The sequence below is a fragment of the Salvia hispanica genome, chromosome 3 (assembly GCF_023119035.1).
Source record: "Salvia hispanica cultivar TCC Black 2014 chromosome 3, UniMelb_Shisp_WGS_1.0, whole genome shotgun sequence".
NCBI lineage: Eukaryota > Viridiplantae > Streptophyta > Magnoliopsida > Lamiales > Lamiaceae > Salvia > Salvia hispanica.
In genome coordinates this window covers 10,396,443-10,415,187 of record NC_062967.1, presented here as the reverse complement: position 1 = coordinate 10,415,187, position 18,745 = coordinate 10,396,443, and the positions used below count along the sequence as shown (strand labels likewise).

General features: G+C 34.7%; 3 protein-coding genes across 3 annotated transcripts; all 3 read right to left on the bottom strand.

Moving 5' to 3' along the window:
• Positions 1-4,000: 4,000 nt before the first annotated feature.
• LOC125212681 (3-ketoacyl-CoA synthase 3-like) lies at positions 4,001-5,513 on the bottom strand. The gene has a single exon (XM_048112910.1). It carries the CDS (start codon positions 5,509-5,511, stop codon positions 4,108-4,110), a length of 1,404 nt encoding a protein of 467 aa, XP_047968867.1. The 5' UTR covers positions 5,512-5,513; the 3' UTR covers positions 4,001-4,107.
• Positions 5,514-11,082: 5,569 nt separating this feature from the next.
• Positions 11,083-12,967, bottom strand: LOC125216150 (exocyst complex component EXO70H1-like). The gene has a single exon (XM_048117784.1). It carries the CDS (start codon positions 12,799-12,801, stop codon positions 11,191-11,193), a length of 1,611 nt encoding a protein of 536 aa, XP_047973741.1. The 5' UTR covers positions 12,802-12,967; the 3' UTR covers positions 11,083-11,190.
• Positions 12,968-16,992: 4,025 nt separating this feature from the next.
• Positions 16,993-18,740, bottom strand: LOC125211202 (60S ribosomal protein L35). Its single transcript, XM_048110918.1, has 3 exons — positions 18,658-18,740; positions 18,276-18,568; positions 16,993-17,191 (listed from the first exon to the last, which is right to left on the bottom strand). Exons 1-3 carry the CDS (start codon positions 18,659-18,661, stop codon positions 17,117-17,119), a joined length of 372 nt encoding a protein of 123 aa, XP_047966875.1. The 5' UTR covers positions 18,662-18,740; the 3' UTR covers positions 16,993-17,116.
• Positions 18,741-18,745: the final 5 nt, after the last annotated feature.

The following is an 18,745-nucleotide window of genomic DNA, read 5'->3' as shown; positions in this document are numbered from 1 at the left end:
GGCAAGTAGTTATGGCAGTGTAACAGGCAATTCCGGATTGTGTGGGTCAAGCTATCCATGCTTATCACCATACTCTCCACCAACACATGATTTTGATGCACCCGATATCTCAAACAGAACCAGAAAAAGGCTCATCAAAATACTTGCCGGAGTGATTTAGGTAAGTCTCCTCGTTGTGGTTGGGGCCATCTGCGCATATTGTTGCCGAAAGAAAAAGGTGCATCCCCCCGCTACTATTGCACCAGGTTTGACCAGAATTTGACCAAATTTCAGGATTTTTTCGATAATATATTTACCTTTTTTAATTCGTTATTTTTTATTTCCATAGGTGGTTCATCAACGTAATTAGTTCTCAGATCGACCCATTGTGCATTAACCGGTGGAAGCAATCTTCCGGCCAGTGGCCAAATTTCTTCTTGTGTGTGGGCGCACTCTTAAGTTTGTTTGTACATAGTGTGGAAAATAACAAAGTAAGATTGTAAAAAATTTGAAAAATTGTAATTTTATTTCAGTTTCAAACATTATGAAATGTTTTCTAACTGTGAAATTTTTTTATTTAAATAGCAATTATCCTATATTAAATGACTTGAAATCGATTTATTGAGTTATGTTTTCTAAGTCTTCGGTGATAGTATTAGCACTGTTTCAATTTCATTTTTTATTTTTTATTTTCAAAAATTGCATGTCATTAAATTTAGGCAAAATACATACTTAGGTCCTTATACTCTAATCAAAATGTTCATTAGGTCCTCATGCAATTTTTTCGTTTTAATAGGTCCTTATACTTTTCACAATATTTTTATTAGATCCTCGTACAATTTTTCATTTTAGTAGGTCCTTATACTTTTATTATAACTTTCATTATGTCCTTGTACAATCTTTTATTTAAGGGACTTTTTTACATTTATCTTGGATAATAATCTAAATTTAATTAAACTCAATGAACTTTCTAATATTCCATTATTAAACTTAGCATAGTCTACATAGATAATATCATCTTGTCATCCAATATAATCTCAATAAATTGTAGAGAATAATAAAAAGATTAACCGTGATGATTGAAGATTAAAATCGAAGTTTTTTTTAGAATAACTATTTGAATTTTCAATTGATTATTTATATTTATATTGAAAGATATGTTTCCCTGAATATTTATAATTATAAGATAAGTTAAATAATAAAATTAAAAGGTTCATTAAAATTAATTAAATATAAATTATTATCTAAGATAAAAGTAAAAGAATATCTTAAAATAAAAAATTGTATAAGGACCTAATAAAAGTTATAATCAAAGTATAAGGACCTACTAAAACGAAAAAATTGTATGAGGATGTGATGAAATTTATGAGAAAGGTATAAGGACCTATTAAAATGAAAAAATTGTATAAGGACCTAATGAACATTTTGACTAAAGTATAAGGACCTAAGAATGTGTTTTGCCTTAAATTTACAAATTTCGCTGCGTAAAGTACATGTATGTCTCTATGTTCAACGCTACATGAGAATCAATCAAATCTAATTAATTATTAATGTTATCCTCCATCAAGTCTACCATTTTAACACACTTTGGCTTTAATAATCTTATGTTTTTGTGTTCATATTTTTAAATACAAAATGTTATTGATAAATATATACTAGTACTATATATTTTTGTATAGATATTTTTAATACACAAAGCTAAGATAATTTATCATTATAACGCCACCCCATTTTGGAAGCATTATAAGTTTATACTCCCTTCGTTCCGCTTAAGATGATACGTTTTCCTTTTTAGTTTGTCCCAACTAAGATGACACATTTCCTTTTTTGGAAATTTTCTCTCTCTAATTAACACACTCAACTACTTTTTCTCACTCCTATTAAAATATTCATCTTTCTTTATCTATCTACTTTAATACTTACACCCACTTTTTTTTCTTTCTAATTAAACACTTTAACCAATAACTCCTAAAATCCTGTGCCGGCTAAGCAATGTATCATTTTAGCCGGGACGGAGGGAGTAACATTTAGTTCAATATTAAACTATATGTACATTCATTATTACACCGGAATGTTAAACCTTGGTATTGGTTTATTCCGCAAAGTGATGACAACGATTGATATGATTTTCTTCTCTAAAAAATTAATTTTAGTTGCACTGGCCACCATATCGATTTCATAAATTCGCTTTATTGAATGAGACACACCAATTTCCATAAGTTAAAGTTATCTAACTATCTATGTACAGTTATAGATATGGAGCCTCCCACACATCTGTCTTTCCCATGATGAAGCCTAATAGTAACGTGTTTTCATTAAATGACATCTTTAAAAGAAACAATAATCTTCCTATTATCGTAACCTAGTTTTGTTTATATTATTATATCGGATCACACTTTTGAACCTAGCCCATTTTATAATATTCAAACGAGATTATTTAGTTCTCTATAAAAAAATAGTAATCCTATGATTAAAATTAAAGTGTAGATGGAAAGAAAAAGTATTTTTAACTTTCTCAACCATTAATTCTGTAAAGTTGGACTGGAGCATCCATGGATGGTTTGATCCCAAATATTTGCTGCTTCGTCTACTCCTAAAATAGCAACCTTAAATGCTAAACAGTATTAATTCGTTTAAACCCAACAATTTTCTATTAGTTAGGATCATTTTTTTAATTAATTGGTTAGACCTGTTAGATTGCTGATCATTTATGAGCACACGCTTTACTTCAATAATAGTAGTACTAGCTAGTATATTGTTACACTCGATATGATAAAGAAATTATTTCTTCTAAACCAGATAATTAATTGATCTCCATTATTACAACAATACACTAAATAAGAGTAGAAAATTTCAAAATAAACGAGCATGTATTTCAATTTTCATGCGGTCTTTTTTGTCATTAAATAACTATTCTAAATGGGGCATGCATCCATCTTTTTCTTGTAATGTATCACCAAATAAATGCTCACGATCTCTTTTATTTTCCTTGCATTTAATGATTTATATAGTACCCGCTACACATTCACCTCTAACACAATTCCATATAGAGTAGTACTACACTGTAATTTAAAATATCATTCATGTATTTCCATCATTCAGTTGCAAATTAAAGTTATTCTAAATTAAATTGACAATGCTAGAATTAAATTGCAAAAAAAAAAAAGTACTATTACTAAAATTTACTATGTAGAAGTGAAGCTTGAAATGGAGGTGGTGGCGCGTCTTCTTAAATCAGCCACTGAAATTGGTGTTGGTTGAAAAGGTTGGTTTGATCAATAAATTTAGTTTGTGCATTTATATATTTGGATGCTATTTGCAGGGTAACGAAATAATTTCTTCACAAAGTAGAGCTACAACTTGTTCTCATTTGTACTCCCAAATTTACTATCACGTGCGTGTGTTTACATCACGTGGGGTAGTTTTGTAGGTGTCATAATTAAGTGGAGGATCCTATAATATGCAACGTTTCGTTTCATTTCTTGTCCTAGGTCTTGTATTATTATTTCCTAATCAATATACATTCATTAATATATCGTCATTATATATAATTTTTTATACTAGCTAGTTGAATAGTATGTGTCGCACAATTGCAAAATCTTTTTGAGAATCATAAAGCCGGATTTAAATGCTCTAGAAAACGGATTGGAGCTATGTATAAAGTGAAATTATATACTATGCTCGAAATAAACGAAATCAAACGAATTTGGGTTTTTATATTTGGCACACATCCTTCAATGACATACATTCACAATAGATATTCGATATTCAAAGGTTGAAAATGATTCTATATATGTTTTTAAATAAAAATGGATTTTTGTTTGTTTCTCCCTTTATAAGTATGGCCCCAAAATATCATTATAATTTGCATAAAGGTGAACGTAGAATTTGTTTCATTTGCTAACATCCTCCTTTGAAGTTCATCAAATCAATTAAGACAAATATAATGATTCCAATTATCTCTGTATATCAATGTAACACAACATCTTATAAAGACAAACAATTAAACAACCAAATCATATATGGTAGTAACAATTATTTTTTCAAATTGAAGTATGAATATAGGGTACATTTTCTTCCACTTTCAGTAGTACCAAACCACCCATCATAAGAAAAACAAAAGATTAATCAATCTGGAATCTGATAATCATCTGGAATGCTGAAGCTATCATCAGCATCATGAACCCATCGAAACTTCTCCAAGAAAGGATTAGCCAAATTCTTCTTAGGATAAGAATCAATAAAACCCTTCCACACATTATCCCCTTCCAAATCCCTCATCACCTCCCAAACACAGCTATTACACTTGAACCCTGCCCCAAAACTTATCATAAACACCCTATCCCCCTTCTTCAACCTCTTCTTCGCCTCCATATACGCCAACACATACCAAAGGCTACTCGCCGACGTGTTCCCGAACCGGTGCAGCGTCATCCTCGCCGGCTCCACGTCATACTCGCTCAACCCCAGGCTCGTCCCTATCGCGTCGATCACCGCCTTCCCGCCCGTGTGCAGGCAGAAGTGATCCACCCCGCTCTTGAAGTTGATCGCTGCCGCCCTCCCCGCCGCCGCTTTGCTCCATTTCTGCCTCAATTTTCTGATATTTTTCGATGTCATGAACCGGATCAACTCTCTAACAGGGAGAATCTTCGGCGCGATTTCTTTCAAGTTGTCGATGAACGCCCGCGTGGCGGCCTTGGGGAGATTCTTCCCGAGATGGACGCCGACGAAGCCGAGGTCGTCCTCCTTCTGCTCGCAGCAGCCGTAGGCGTCGTCGCTGGCGCCGTGGTGGGTCCGGACGAGGGTCCTCAGCCTGAACATCGCCGTTTTCGATAAAGCCGGCTTGTTGGTGAGGATGAGGGCGCAGCCGCCGGTTCGGAAGAGGCAGTTTGCGAGCATTTTGGAGCGGTCGTTTCCCATGTACCAGTTGGGGCTGAGGGATTCGGAAGTCACAATCATGGCAGTCGAATTCGGTTGCGTTTTGAAGACGTTTTCGACGATGTTGATGGCGATGGTGGAGGCGCTGCAGCCCATCCCGGCGAGGTTGTAGACCTTGACGTCGTCTCTGAGTTTGTATAAATTGATGATGCGGGCGGCGGGGGAGGGGGCGGAGGAGAGCATGGAGATGTTGACGACGAGGAGGTCGATGGCGGAGGGGGGGACGGCGCTGCGGCGGAGGAGGGCGGGGATGCTGTCGAGGAAGAACTCGTCCATCTCGAGGAGGCCGTCGGAGAGGGTGGGGGAGGACTCGCGGCCATCGAAGACCATCTGGGGGGCGTAGGTCTCCTCGCCGATGCCGGAGCTAACGATGGTCTTGAGGAGGAATTTGTATTCGTGGAGGCCGAGCTGCTTGTTGCGGAGGATGATCTCGCCGGAGAATTTGGTGCTCAGCTTGCGGTGGTCGCCGGGCTTGTAGCACTCGTAGTCGAGGATGTAGCAGCGGCGGCTGCGGCGACGGTCGTACAAGGTCCATAGGAGGTAGCAGAGAGGGAGGATGAAGAGGAGAGGGTTGAGCATGTCTATGAGATCCATGTTTTCTTCTATATTTGGTGACTAGTAAAATGGAGGGAGGGGTACTTAAATAGTTTTATGTAGTACTTCCTTCTTCCGTCAATCGGAGGCTCACTTTGATTTGGCTCGAGTTTAAGAAGTACTATAAAATACTTTTAATAAAAATAATTAGTGGAAGATGAGCTCTACTAAGTTTTATGTACTCTAAATTAAAATCTGAATTAAATAAAGTTATGGAATACGAGGAGGTCCTTTATAAAAAATACTAAATAAAAAGCAAATGGGACAATTATTCATGGACAGACGAAAATGACAAATTGAGACGATTAATAATGGCAGACGGAGGAAGTGTATATTAATGGTGTATGAGAAATCTAAGTCAAAAACTTTAATTGCATTTGGGAAGAGGTTGGGCATGTGAAACAATGTGTATATATATGTTGTGCTAGAATTTATCATGCACAACTTCCACCAACTAAGATTGGTGAATAGTATTAATGTTTTAATACCATAAATTCAAGACTAAAATAGGCACGCCCCAACAAATTGTAGACTCCCAAAACAATATACGAGATTAAAACACAACTATCAACAAAATATATTTCCTTGAAACATAATGAGCCTCTTAATTACGGTAGTCCATTTTGTGGACCTAGCACTATGTTTCATAGTGTGGTGCGCCTTGTTGTAGGTATTTCTAAATGTGCCTAATTTATTTTAAAATTTGAAATGACACGTCCAAAATCCAAGAATTATATTACCTCCGTCTTTGAAAAATTGAAACTTTTGAAACGGCACAGTTTTAATGCGCAATTGATAAAAATAAGAAAGGAGAAGTGATAAAGTAAGAGAGAGAGGGGGAGAAAAAATGAGTAAAATAAGAGACGTGAAGAGAAGATGTAGTTGAAATAAAAAGTAAGCCGATTGTGAGATCCACTTCCTAGAAAGAAAGTTTAGAAAATTTTTACTTTTAAAGTACGATCCAAAATAAAAATAGTTTTATTTTTGAGAGACGAGGTAATAGTAATAAAATATCGAAACTCTTATTAACCCTAGTAAAGTACACAATGTAGTTTGCAGTCATTGTTTCAAAAGTAAAGTGTAGTATAAAAATTCAGAAACCGATAAATTGATAGTGGCATTTGAAGTACCATCAAAATCCTAACAAGTTTTCATCAATGATCTGACATGTATTTCCACCTACCATTTTTCGCATCTATTAAATTCCGTAGAATTTGATATATATGTACGTATGTTCATTTATAAAAGATTGCTAGTATTTATTACCTACTGATCCACATTTTATTTCAAAAAAAGAACTACTGATAATTTATAATTAGATAAATTTTTTCACCAAAGATCGATCATTTAGTGTCTCCACACTCTCCATTGTCATAGTAGCTGAAGCGTCTCGATATGTAAATATATATGTAGCATAACAGAACACCTATTGTGACCCAAAACGAATAAGGTCACAATGCAATAATGCATAGGATTGCAAATTTCAACTGATGACGTAGCATAATATAGTACTCCCTCCATCCCCGTTACTTGATATCAATTTTCTTTTTCGTTAGTCCTCAATTAATTGACATTCTTACTTTTTACTACTTTTAGTAACGAACCTCGCCACGTTACACTAAATTATTCAGCTCACATTTTAGTACACATAAAATTGATATATAAAAGGGCTCGCATTTCACTAACTTTTTCTACCCACTTTTTACTATATTTCTTAAAACATGTGTCAAGTCAACCGGTGTCAATTAATAGGAGATCGAAGGAGTAAATTAATTTGGTGTTATTAATTGATAATGAATATTGGAGATACATATTTAAAATATCATAGATAATACAAGGACTTTGACCGGAATATTAGGGTATCAATTTATCTCTTCTTCTAATTTACTTGTAAGCAGCATCCATATCTCTATCTACATACAGAGAGGCCAACGATCACTATTAATATTGACTTCGAAAAGGTATTAGTCCCGCCAGAGATGTTCACTTTTCCTTTTTAGTTTGTCTCACTCATGATATCCACTTTCTATATTTGAAAATAAAATATCCCTCTTTTCTAACTCTTTATTAAAATATTTGATTACATTTATCTCTACTTACGCCACCTAATAACTTCTCCTAAAATCTCATGTCACTCAAGAATGTGGACATCTTGATTGGGACGGAGAGAGGAGTTACTATTTCATTTTCTGCGTTAAATACTCAAATAATTATACGTGAAGGATATATAAATTGGATTTTTCTATTTTTAATTTAATTAGGGTTTTCTTGGGAGTGATATATATCAGAAGCTAGTATTTGCCTTATTTGTTAGCTCAGTCTCTTCTGTATATGGCCATATTTATATCTTTAAATATCTACTTTTAGAAAGATTCAAATCATGATGCGCTCATCCACAGAAAAGATCTAAAACCATCAGCACAAAGCATACCAGAGATCAATAACTGCCTATATATTAATTGCTAAATATATACTACTAATATATTACTATTAAAAATATAGGTCTTTGGAAATTTGTACTATTGCGTATGATAGATTTAATTGCATCTGCCAACTTGAAACCGTTTGTCCTTTTTCTCTTTCGAAGTTCATATATATTGACTTTGTTATAATACTAATTATATTTTTTTCTAAGATATGCAAGTTAGTCACTAAAGATCTTGAGACATTAATTTTCTGATGAATAAAATACTACTTGTATATAGATCCTTGTGAACATTTAAGATGTCAGATTATGGTTGTAATAATTGCCAGGAAAGCCAAGTTTACCAAATGTTTAGGAGGCGCACTGATGATGGTCAAGCTGTCCAAGCACGCACTTAACAACAAATGAACGTGCATGTTATTCACTAACAAATCTGAATTATTGATCATTGTAATATATGCAGTTGTTATATTAAAAAAAAAACAATCACATGTACCAAAAAAATGTCATAATTTAAGCATAGTTCATAGGGGCCGGCATGAATTCAATAGTAGTGCCGCCACGTATCGCAATCAAGACCGTCTAAAATTCACATTTAATGACTTATACTCAGTCTTCGTTATAATATAAGAAACGATTCTGAAATAAAACCTTGCGATCTAAGTATTTAATATAGTACTACTAATATAAAAAAAAATTACCACCAAGCTTCAAGGCCCATGGTTAATTTTAATTTTTTTTATAATAGTCATATACAAACACAAAAATGCTGGTTTTAATTTAAGATATTGCTTATATACATGCTACTATTATTTCTTATTGTTGAAGGTAGGACCCCACAATTCCAAGCACCTATTGTGGCATTTATATATATATACTGTGTCACAATGGATCTAATCTTTCTTGCATTTGGCATCTGACTTTGGAGAAAAAACTAAAAGAGAATTTATTGCTAAACAAACAAAACCAGAAAAAAATGAGAAAACAGCGGCAGATACGGAGAATTGAATAATGTAAAACGTTGGTTTCAGAAATAAATTGATTCTCGGCAGAATTTTTATTGGCTCTCAACTACTTCTGCGACTGCAACTTGTAGTAGTATTCTTATTGGGATATATCGATCCCACTATTAATTTCTCCTTACCATTTTTATGGGGGATTTCTAATTGGCCTAGTATTAATATTTTTAGTTTCGATGTTCTGGGCTAAAAGTTATGCAAATTAAAGATGCACATTTAATTTATAGTAATTAATTTGGAATAATTTAAAAGCGATATTTAGTACAACTACGTGTTAAAGTCTATTAATATTTTTTCGGATTAATTTCGTTTGGTTTCAAAAGCTGTCTAAAATAAGAACCAAATTAAATATTAACCAAAATGTTCGTCATTTATTTTTACTTTATAAACATCGAAGTTTAAATAAAATTAGAAAATAAAAAAATTGATGAACTGAAAAAAGAGTTAACTATATTTTTCAATTCATCATTTTTTTTAAACACTACGTACATTCATGTTTATTCATTATGGTTAAGTTATTTGCGTCCAAGCTAAAATTGAAAATGCTTAAGTCATAGCAGAAAAATGTAGTAGTAGTAGTAGTACCTAATTTGGGGCTAAATTGCGAATGACCTTAGTAATTGAAAATTAATAGTAGTTAGTTAAAAACATCTAATAACTAAATATAGTCAATTTTGAAACCTCTAGAAATCAGTGTGTTAAAAATGTCGACTCCAAAAATGGTATCCACATTTTACTAACTTTTTAATTTCCACTCATATTCATTCACATTTATTTGAAATTCAGAAAGAAGGTATGAGATATATGGTACAGAGATAGACTTGTTTTGAAATGAAACGGAATGACATGTATTGGTGGTGGATGTAAATTAGGAATGGGAGTTACTAAAAAACTTAGTCTAGTTTTGTCCATAATTTTTAAATTAGATTATAATGCTTTTTAGAAATTCTGAGCTATCTACATCACTTTGTGTAAGATTTTTGGCTATCTGGTCATATTATCATTATTAATAAACTGAAATTAATTAAAGATATTTGTAATTTAGAAATGACGAGTAGTTCTATAAATAGATTAAAACCCACGTGTGGTTTTACTCTTACGAATTCACTTTTCTTACTAGGTTCATGTTTCGTGTTTTGCCCATGTGATAAGGATAGTCAAATTTCATTATTGGCCAGACCCATACCATCCTTTCTATTACCATTTCTGTGTAAATTTGATTAATTGCAGCCGTATTATATTTATATCAACAAACAGAGCATGGTAGTAACTTTAATCAACTACCTAGTATACAATTGTGTAGGCCATGCATAATTTAAATTTACTTGGGTAAACGTTTATGTAATTACTCCATCCGTTCATGATTAAATATCTCATATTTGACCGGCACGAATTTTAAAAAATTGTTTGATTTTATATAATAAAGTGGATAGAAAAGTTAGTGGAATGTGAGTGCCTACTTTTATATATTGATTTTATAATAAAATGTGAGTAGAATTGGTTAGAGGATTGTAGAGTTTACTTAACAAATGTATATCAAAAGTGAAATAGGATATTTATTGGTGGACCGATGAAAAATGAAAAATGGGACATTCAATGGCGGATTGAGGGAGTAATGTTTAACCTCAATTGTAGCTTCTACTCTAAGCTAATTTTAACTAATTACAGAGTTGAAGTAAAAGTAAAAAAAAAAAAAAAACTTATTTTAATTTATTCAAGATCTATCGAACAGTTTTTTTCATATAAATTATCCATTTGGGCTAAATTGTTCAATATTATCGGACCCGGTTGTAGAAAAAATATATCAGGCTTCCCTCGTTGAGCCCATATATATTATGGGCCAGTGAGGCAGGGAAACCCAATCATGAAAAATTATTTATTGGGCTTCTCTATAATTCTTGCTTCTCGCGTTTTTTCAATTTTTTTCGTTCTAGTCGTAATGTATATATTTTCTGTGCGACTATTTCGCTTAATTAACAGAGTGTAAGTAGAGTTCTTTCCTAAAACTAAGTGTCAAATTAAATTATTCAAAAAATTTAAGTTTACCATTTCTTAATTTGACAATAATAGTAAAATTTTATGTTTGACACAAATTGCTTAGACTCGGCCCGAGCTACGAATTAATAATCAATATGCAATAAATAAATAATATATGCACAAAATTTTAAAAAGGTAAAAACAAGTCTTGGTTTACAATTTACATATTAACCATGTATTAATAATCCATTTCACAACTTATTCTTGAAACAGGTTTGACAAGTAATTATCTAACTCTTGAGGGGTATATCTGACAATTACTTCCGGCTTATTATTGATCCGCTTGCACAAGACCCGATAACCCGAAAGAATCCTTTTACGCAACGAGATTTTGACATCTTCCCGAATTATCGGGTCGGGTATGACCCACGATCTCTGCTTCCCGCACGTCTCATGGAATCGAGCGTAATACAATTCGAGAGACTCCGCCACCTTCGCCGGCGCCGTCGCGCCAGCTGGAGTCTCCGTCGCGGCGGAGATGACGTCACTCCATCCGATTCTCTCGTATTTCGTTAAGTAGGCTTTCACATTCAACTCGTGCTTCCCGATCCACTCTTCCCCAATCAGAATCCCCAGATTCGAGCTCCGAACCTTCGAAACGACGTAGTTTAGGTTGTTCGCCAAGTACAAGTACGACAATGCGACGTCGTCGTACTCAGCCGTCTTGCCGTCTAGCTTACAGAGGAGGATCACAATCAGCCACGAGAGGCGACGGCTGATCTCCGGCGCCGAGGCATCCGCTTCGCCGCCGGATGCCGGGCTGGAGAAACGGTTTTTCGTCGGAGGACTCCGAACATTCGCCGGTGACCAATCCTCCAAAATGCTGGAGAGCGCGGCGTCGTAATCGCCTAAAACAACGAGGAAATTCATCACGTAGCGCGTGAGGGGATGAATGCCGGCGCCGATAGGCGGCGGCGACGTCTCCTTCCGAATCGCCTCTTCGAATTGACCTAACATAGCACTCACCGTCTCCCCAAGCTTCAATTGCGCCACCGCCGCCTGAGATCTCACCTCCGACGAAAGCTTATCGGAAAATAAAAGCTCAATGTCCGGCCACAGATCGGAGATCACCTCATAGATATCCAGCAGCCGGAATATCTTCTCCGGCGAGAGAACCTTCTTGCATTTGCAGAGACTCTCCGCGAAGGAAAACAGATCCGCCGCCGCATCCCTCGAGATTGCAGCGAAACACGCCTCCGCAACCTTTTCCGAAGAGGAGAACACCGCATCACAGATAAGCTTCTCTCGATAAAACAAATTCTGCACAGCAATCTTCACCGCGCGCAGCCATGTATCAATCCTCGTCTCCAGATTCCTCCACTCCATTTTCCTCAATTCAGAATTTCTCAACCTCTGAATCCCCAAATAATACATCGTCTCGTCGACGATCGATTTTCTCACAATTTGATAAGTGCTAACGCACTCCTTCGCGTAACCGCACGCGATCATGCACTCCGCAACGCTCTTCAAATCCTCCACCGCTCTCTCACTTTCTCGATTCTGAGAATTCAACGACTCAGAGTCGAGATTGCTTCTGGTGGCGGATAACATCGCGTAAAATTCAAATCTGAGCCTGCGCATCGCGATCTGCATCAAGTCATGAGCTCCGACGAGTTTGCGAGAGGTGGTGCTGAGCTTGACGTGGTGGTTCATGGCGTGCTGAAGACCGATGGTCGCTTCTAACAATTTGTATGCTTCATTTCTGTCAGCGAGAAACAGAGATGAGAATGTGTCCAATTTGGCGGCACCAACTTCCCATTTCCTGATTATATATTCGGCGTAGTTGAAGCTGATGCATTCCTCCGCCATAGCCTCCGAGAGACAAAGGTGGCGAATGTATGTGTGGTGATAATGACAATAAATTTATTTCAGATATTTTGGAGATTGATTGATATTGGATTTACAGAATTTGTGATTTTGGTTTTGGAGAGTAAGAGTGGAATGTGTATATAATAGTTGGAGTGTGTGAATTCGAAATTTGGAATGCTATATCTAATTTGCGTGTGAAAATTGTGTCTGTTTCTCATTTATGGTCTCTCTGAAACGAACCAGAATCCAATTATATTCTTGTTAGAATATTTTGATTATGATAGAACAAATAGTATTTTTTTATTTTTAATTCCTAAACTAAGACTTAAAGTGAGTAAATAGAGGTATCAATTAAAAACGCGTAACAACCATACAATTTCTGATGGAGAAAGAAAGACCTGGAAAAATGAAGGAAAATCGGTTGACTGTAGAAGCGTTTACGAAAAAGAGATACCAAACAATTTCCTTTAAAGGAAAACCGTGTTTGGTAAAACGTCAGTATATTTTTTCATAAACCCTTATTAAAGCCATTTGTCGTAGTATTAATTGTAGAGATAATAATATTACCAATCGAGTGATAGGATTTACTCGTTTTCATGTTTCTTTTGGTAATTACAATTATTTACATATAACTTTCACACTGGTTGGCATTAGCTGGGAAATCTGTCGATTTATGGGTGTGCTAATTACGCCAATATTCTCAAATAATGCTTCAATTTTTTATTGTTACAATCGGAAAGTTTTTAGAGTTTTGAGTGGAATTGCTTTTACATTTTATATTCGTTACATCTTTTTTGTAGGGCTGACTTCAGATTTATGGAAATGGTGTCTTTTGTTGATTCAGGGATGGTAGGATACAATTATGTAAAAGCAGAGTATATTTCAATACAAATTCTTGTGTAGAAATGCTAAAGATGATTCTGCACTTCCACTTTGAAGTGATGTACTACACTCAATTAGAAATTTTAGATACATGTATATAATTAAACGAACAAGATAAAATAATATTAGTGGGTATTAGAAAACTGGCCTATATTTTACATACATTCACATTTTAAAAAATAAAATAAAATATTAACATATTGGTACACTTTTACATTTTAATTAAATAACGCATTAGGTACCTAATGAAATATCATGGAGTAATAAGTATCAGTAGTACGAAATCAAATTTTTTTAATATGGAATACTATTATGTTGATCAACTTAATATAATTAGGCTACATAGTTCAATCTATTTTAACACTAATAGTGTATTGCTTACTAAGTCCTACTCCCTCGGTCAGCCATTAAATGTCTCATTTTACCTTTTTTTTCATTCGCTAATAAATGTGTCATTTCATTTTTATTCCCTCCGTCCCAAGGTAATTGAGTCGTATTTCTTTTTAGTTTGTCATAAGGTCGTTGAGTTATTTCCTTTCTGGTAAAAATTTATTCATTTACTTACGTTACTCTCTCTTCATCTTTCTTACTTTATTTCCTCTCTTAAATTTCTTAAATTTTATGCCCAAAAGAAATGCATCAACTACCTTGGGTCGGGGAGAGGGTACTATTTTTTATTACTGGATCCTACACTCTACTAACTTATTTCACTCACGATTTATTATATAAAAGTACAATATACATTCCATTAATTTTTTCTATCCATTCACATTTCCCAAAATCAAACAATTTATTAAAACCAGAGCCGGTCAACTATGGAACACTTATTCATAGACATAGGGTGTACATAATGCTACATGTACAATCTTAATGTATTTATAAAATTTATCTGTTCCAAGAAGAAAAACATTTCATTTTTAATTAAGACACGGGGAGTATTGTTTTTTTGTTTCCATTTCCAAAGGATATTGTTATGTTGTTTCAACCTTGACCAGTAGTTATCATACCCCAAAACAATGTTCTTTTTCATGCCTTTCCAACCAATCAATCGTAGAATTGCTTTTCTAGTAGTTTCTTGAAAACTTGCTTAAGATAATAATCTTAATTTTGTTGCTATAATATTCATTATTATATTTACTACTACTTCCTCAGTCCTTAAAATACTATGAACATTTGAATCATCACAAATTTTAATATATAATGATATAAATTGTAAATAAAATTAACACGGAAGAAATAATGCACTGCTCTTAACTGCTCCAAAATAGAAAAAAGAAAGAGTATTAAATGTGCGCCTCAGGTCCGGGGAAATTAAAACAAATGATTTTTTTTCATGAACTAGAAATGTGCAATAGTTTACTTATTCTTTCTAAAGTGAAACACGATGTTAAGTCAAAAACATTACTAGTAACTAACATTCAAAAGTTTAAAGGTATTTTCCCATCATAGGGCATCCTGCTTTAATGGGTCCAGTTGACCGAATTTAAAATTAGTTTAGAAATTATAGTATGAAATGAGTGACTACGTCTACTAAGATAACTCTACAACAAACCAAGAAAATAAATTATAACGTAGAGTCGATTCCTACTAACAATCAATCAATTCCAATACAAAAAGAAAAGAAATCATCGACAATATTAGGTGGTGTTTGGTAGCCTAGATAAGGCCATGATATATGAGTTATAGGTGTTACTTGGCTACTTGGTGAAAAAAATAAGGTCCATGTTAAGTCATCAAAGCCCATCTCAGTCTGGTGAGGCCCGAAGTAAATTAGTTCAAAATGACTAATTATTTATCAGCCCAAAAAGGGTGAGATAGCATATCCATCATCCAGACATGATACAAAATGACTAAAATGCCCCTGCCCTTCCCACTGATTTTGACGTGAAAATTGCTCAATCATCTCCAATTCCAGAAATTAGGGCTTTTCTCCCACAATTTTCCCTCTGAATTTGACGAGATATTTGATCAATCATCTCTAGTTCCAGAAATTGGGGCGAGCAAGCATCTTCTGTTCCTTAAATTAGGCGATTTGTGATCTCTAGTTCGGCCACGTCGGAGGATTTGATGTTGTAGCCGAGAACGGCGAAGAGTTCGTCATCGCTAGGGGTGGGTCGATATGATATATCGTATCGAAAACGTTGTATCGTGTATCGTGTCGAAAATATCGATATGAAAGAATTTCATATCGTTATCGTATCGAAAGTTTCGATATATCGAACTTTCGATATAAAAAAATTTCATATCGTTATCGTATCGATATTTCGATAAATCGTACCGAAATTCGATATATCGTTAAATATCGATATATATCAAAAATAAAATATCGATATATATCGATATATCGAACGTCCGATTAAATTTGATTTTTTTTTTATTTTTATATTTTTTTAAAAAAAACTCTATAAATACGGCTCGTTGAACTTCATTTCATTCACACCACTTATGTTAACAAGTTTCTCTCTCTAAACTCTATTTTCAAGTATATCTAGAATGGCTAGTAGTCGTGCGGGTGGTAGTGGCGGGGGCGCTAGTGACAGTGAGTGATAATGAATTGGATCTCGTTATGGACGCGGAGGAGTGGACGTTGATGTGGTTGCTTTTTTTTATTGACTATGTAATTTATTTTTCCGAATAATGTATGTTTTTTTAATGAAATATTCGCATTTTCCCATTCGTATTCGTGTCAATTTTAATTCCGTAAATTGAATAATTGTGAATTTAGTTTTATTGCGAAAAGTCCTAGTGAGAAGTCCTTGTGCAGGGGAAGCCGTAGTGATGTGGCAGTAAAATGGGAAGTCCTAGTGATGACGTGGCAGGAAGTTTTTGTGGAAAGTCCCAGTGGAAGTCCTAGTGGGAGGGGCGCCACCGGAGATGCTCTTAATGGAATTGTAGGGTGTTGGGGAGTGTAAAATTGATGCTAATGGACTAGAATGATAGACAGAGAAGAGGAAAGGGAGATAGAAAGATGGGGGAGAAAAATGAACGTATATGTGCTAGGGACATATCTGGAATAAAATTTAATTTCACAGGGACATATCAGTATTTTTACATCTTTATCCTAATTTTTGTCATTGATACCAAACAAATCACCTGTTTATTTATCCTAAGTCTTATCGTAAAGCCATCTTATTAATTATCTTATGCTAATTTAACATTCCTACCAAACATGCACTGTTCAAATAGAAGCATGCATACAAAAACAAAGACAAAACAGAAAAACTGAAACAGATACTAATATTTTTGTTAGTTGGCTATCAACATATCATGACCTTTTTCTTGTAGTACTATAGAAGATGATTGTGTCAATGCATAAAAATTTCATGTCTCAATATCACCATTGAACTAATTGCAAATATAGAGTTGACTCGAACAAAAAATTGTCATTCCTTAAGATTGAGCAACAGAAACAAAATCCCTTAAAACAAAGAACTTAAACTTTGATAGCATACTTTCTTAGAGGGAAGTACATCTCCTTCTTCTTCTGCTTCTCTGTTTTCAAAGATGCCTGAAACAAGGACCAATACTGATAGTCAGACACCATGGAAATACAGTAGATGATTCAAGAAATACAAGTGAACGGGCACATTCAAGAAAAGCAAAAATAAAAACAGGATTGCCCAACTGAACGTAAAATCTTTAGACATCTGAGCATCAGATGATGAAATGGCACAAGCACACAGCAGCCCAACACCCACAACGCATATATGTTAAGATTTATTCCTTAAACGTGCACACAAGGGGAATATTTCAGATAAATTATACTCCCTCCGTTCCACGGTAGTTGAGTCATTTCATTTTCTGCACTCATTTTATAAAAATGATAATAAATAATTAAAATGGATTTACTTTACCTATTTATTATCATTTTTCTAAAATGAGTGCAGAAAAATAAATGAATCAACTACCGCGGAACGGAGGGAATAGTATGAAATGAGTGATTTACATTTAGCACAATACAGCACAACACATACAGTATATGCTTTTGACATACATGGTCAACCGTAATTAAAGGCATTTACAAGTCTCTCGCTCTCATTATAATTACGATGAAGCCCTAAAATTAGAAGAGAAGAATAAAACAAAGCCTCGAGTGAATTACTGTATTAGCTGAGGAGAATCAATATCCAAAACAGAAAAGCCATGCCATTTAAATGTAAAATACTAATCTGATGTGCATAAACTACAACAGATGATATATGATACAGTGATGATTATCTGAGGTTTCTAAGGCAAATAATAAACAAATTTACAAGATTAAATTAAAGTGAAATACACTCATCATAGAGCATTTACAGGCAAATGAACAACCAAAATAAACAGATGTAAAGTTGCAACAATTAAACAAAAATAATCTTAAAAAATTGCATCATAACATCCAAAGTCCAAACATGTTAAAAAAAGGAGACAATTAACCGAACTTAGCATATGTATATAAAGTTATTGAAAATGGAAATCGCGAATCTATAATTGGTTCACAATAATAAAAATCAGCCATTAGTCAACATTAATCACACAACAGAGCTCAAAAAGCATACAAATCCGACATATTCTTATACCAAACAAGTTCTCCATCAGAAAATGAATGATACCTGGTGCTTGGTGAGGCGGCGGCGGATAGCGCGAGTCTTCTTAGGGCGGAGATCAAGAGGCAAGTACTTCTTGTTCTTATACGCTTCTCGGAGCGCAGACTTCTGCTTCTGAGAAATCACGGTCAGCACCTGCGCGATCGACAGTCTAACCACCTTGATCTTCGAAAGCTTGTTGGGAGCGCCTCCAGTGACCTTCGCCACGCGCAGCAGAGCAAGCTCCGCCTTCAGATCCTTCAGCTGCGCCAGCAGCTCCACCTTGTTCTTCAGCCTAAGCTCGTGAACCTTAATCCTCGCTAAGGAAAACACAAATTAATCAATGCACGAAACAAAATTGAAATACATTCGCCTTTTTTTGTAATTAAAGATGAATCACTGCTCTTACCCATCTCTAATTTCTTCTTCCTCCTTGCTTTGGGATGTAGGGTTTGGGAGATCAGCAGAGATGAGAAGAGAGAAACTAAAACCCTAAT

Coding starts and splice junctions, on each gene's coding strand:
- LOC125212681 (XM_048112910.1), bottom strand. CDS start 5,511: ATGGATCTCATAGACATGCTCAACCCTCTCCTCTTCATCCTCCCTCTC.
- LOC125216150 (XM_048117784.1), bottom strand. CDS start 12,801: ATGGCGGAGGAATGCATCAGCTTCAACTACGCCGAATATATAATCAGG.
- LOC125211202 (XM_048110918.1), bottom strand. Junction 17,192..18,275: donor GCCGCCTCACCAAGCACCAG/GTATCATTCATT, acceptor TCCTTGTTTCAG/GCATCTTTGAAAACAGAGAA.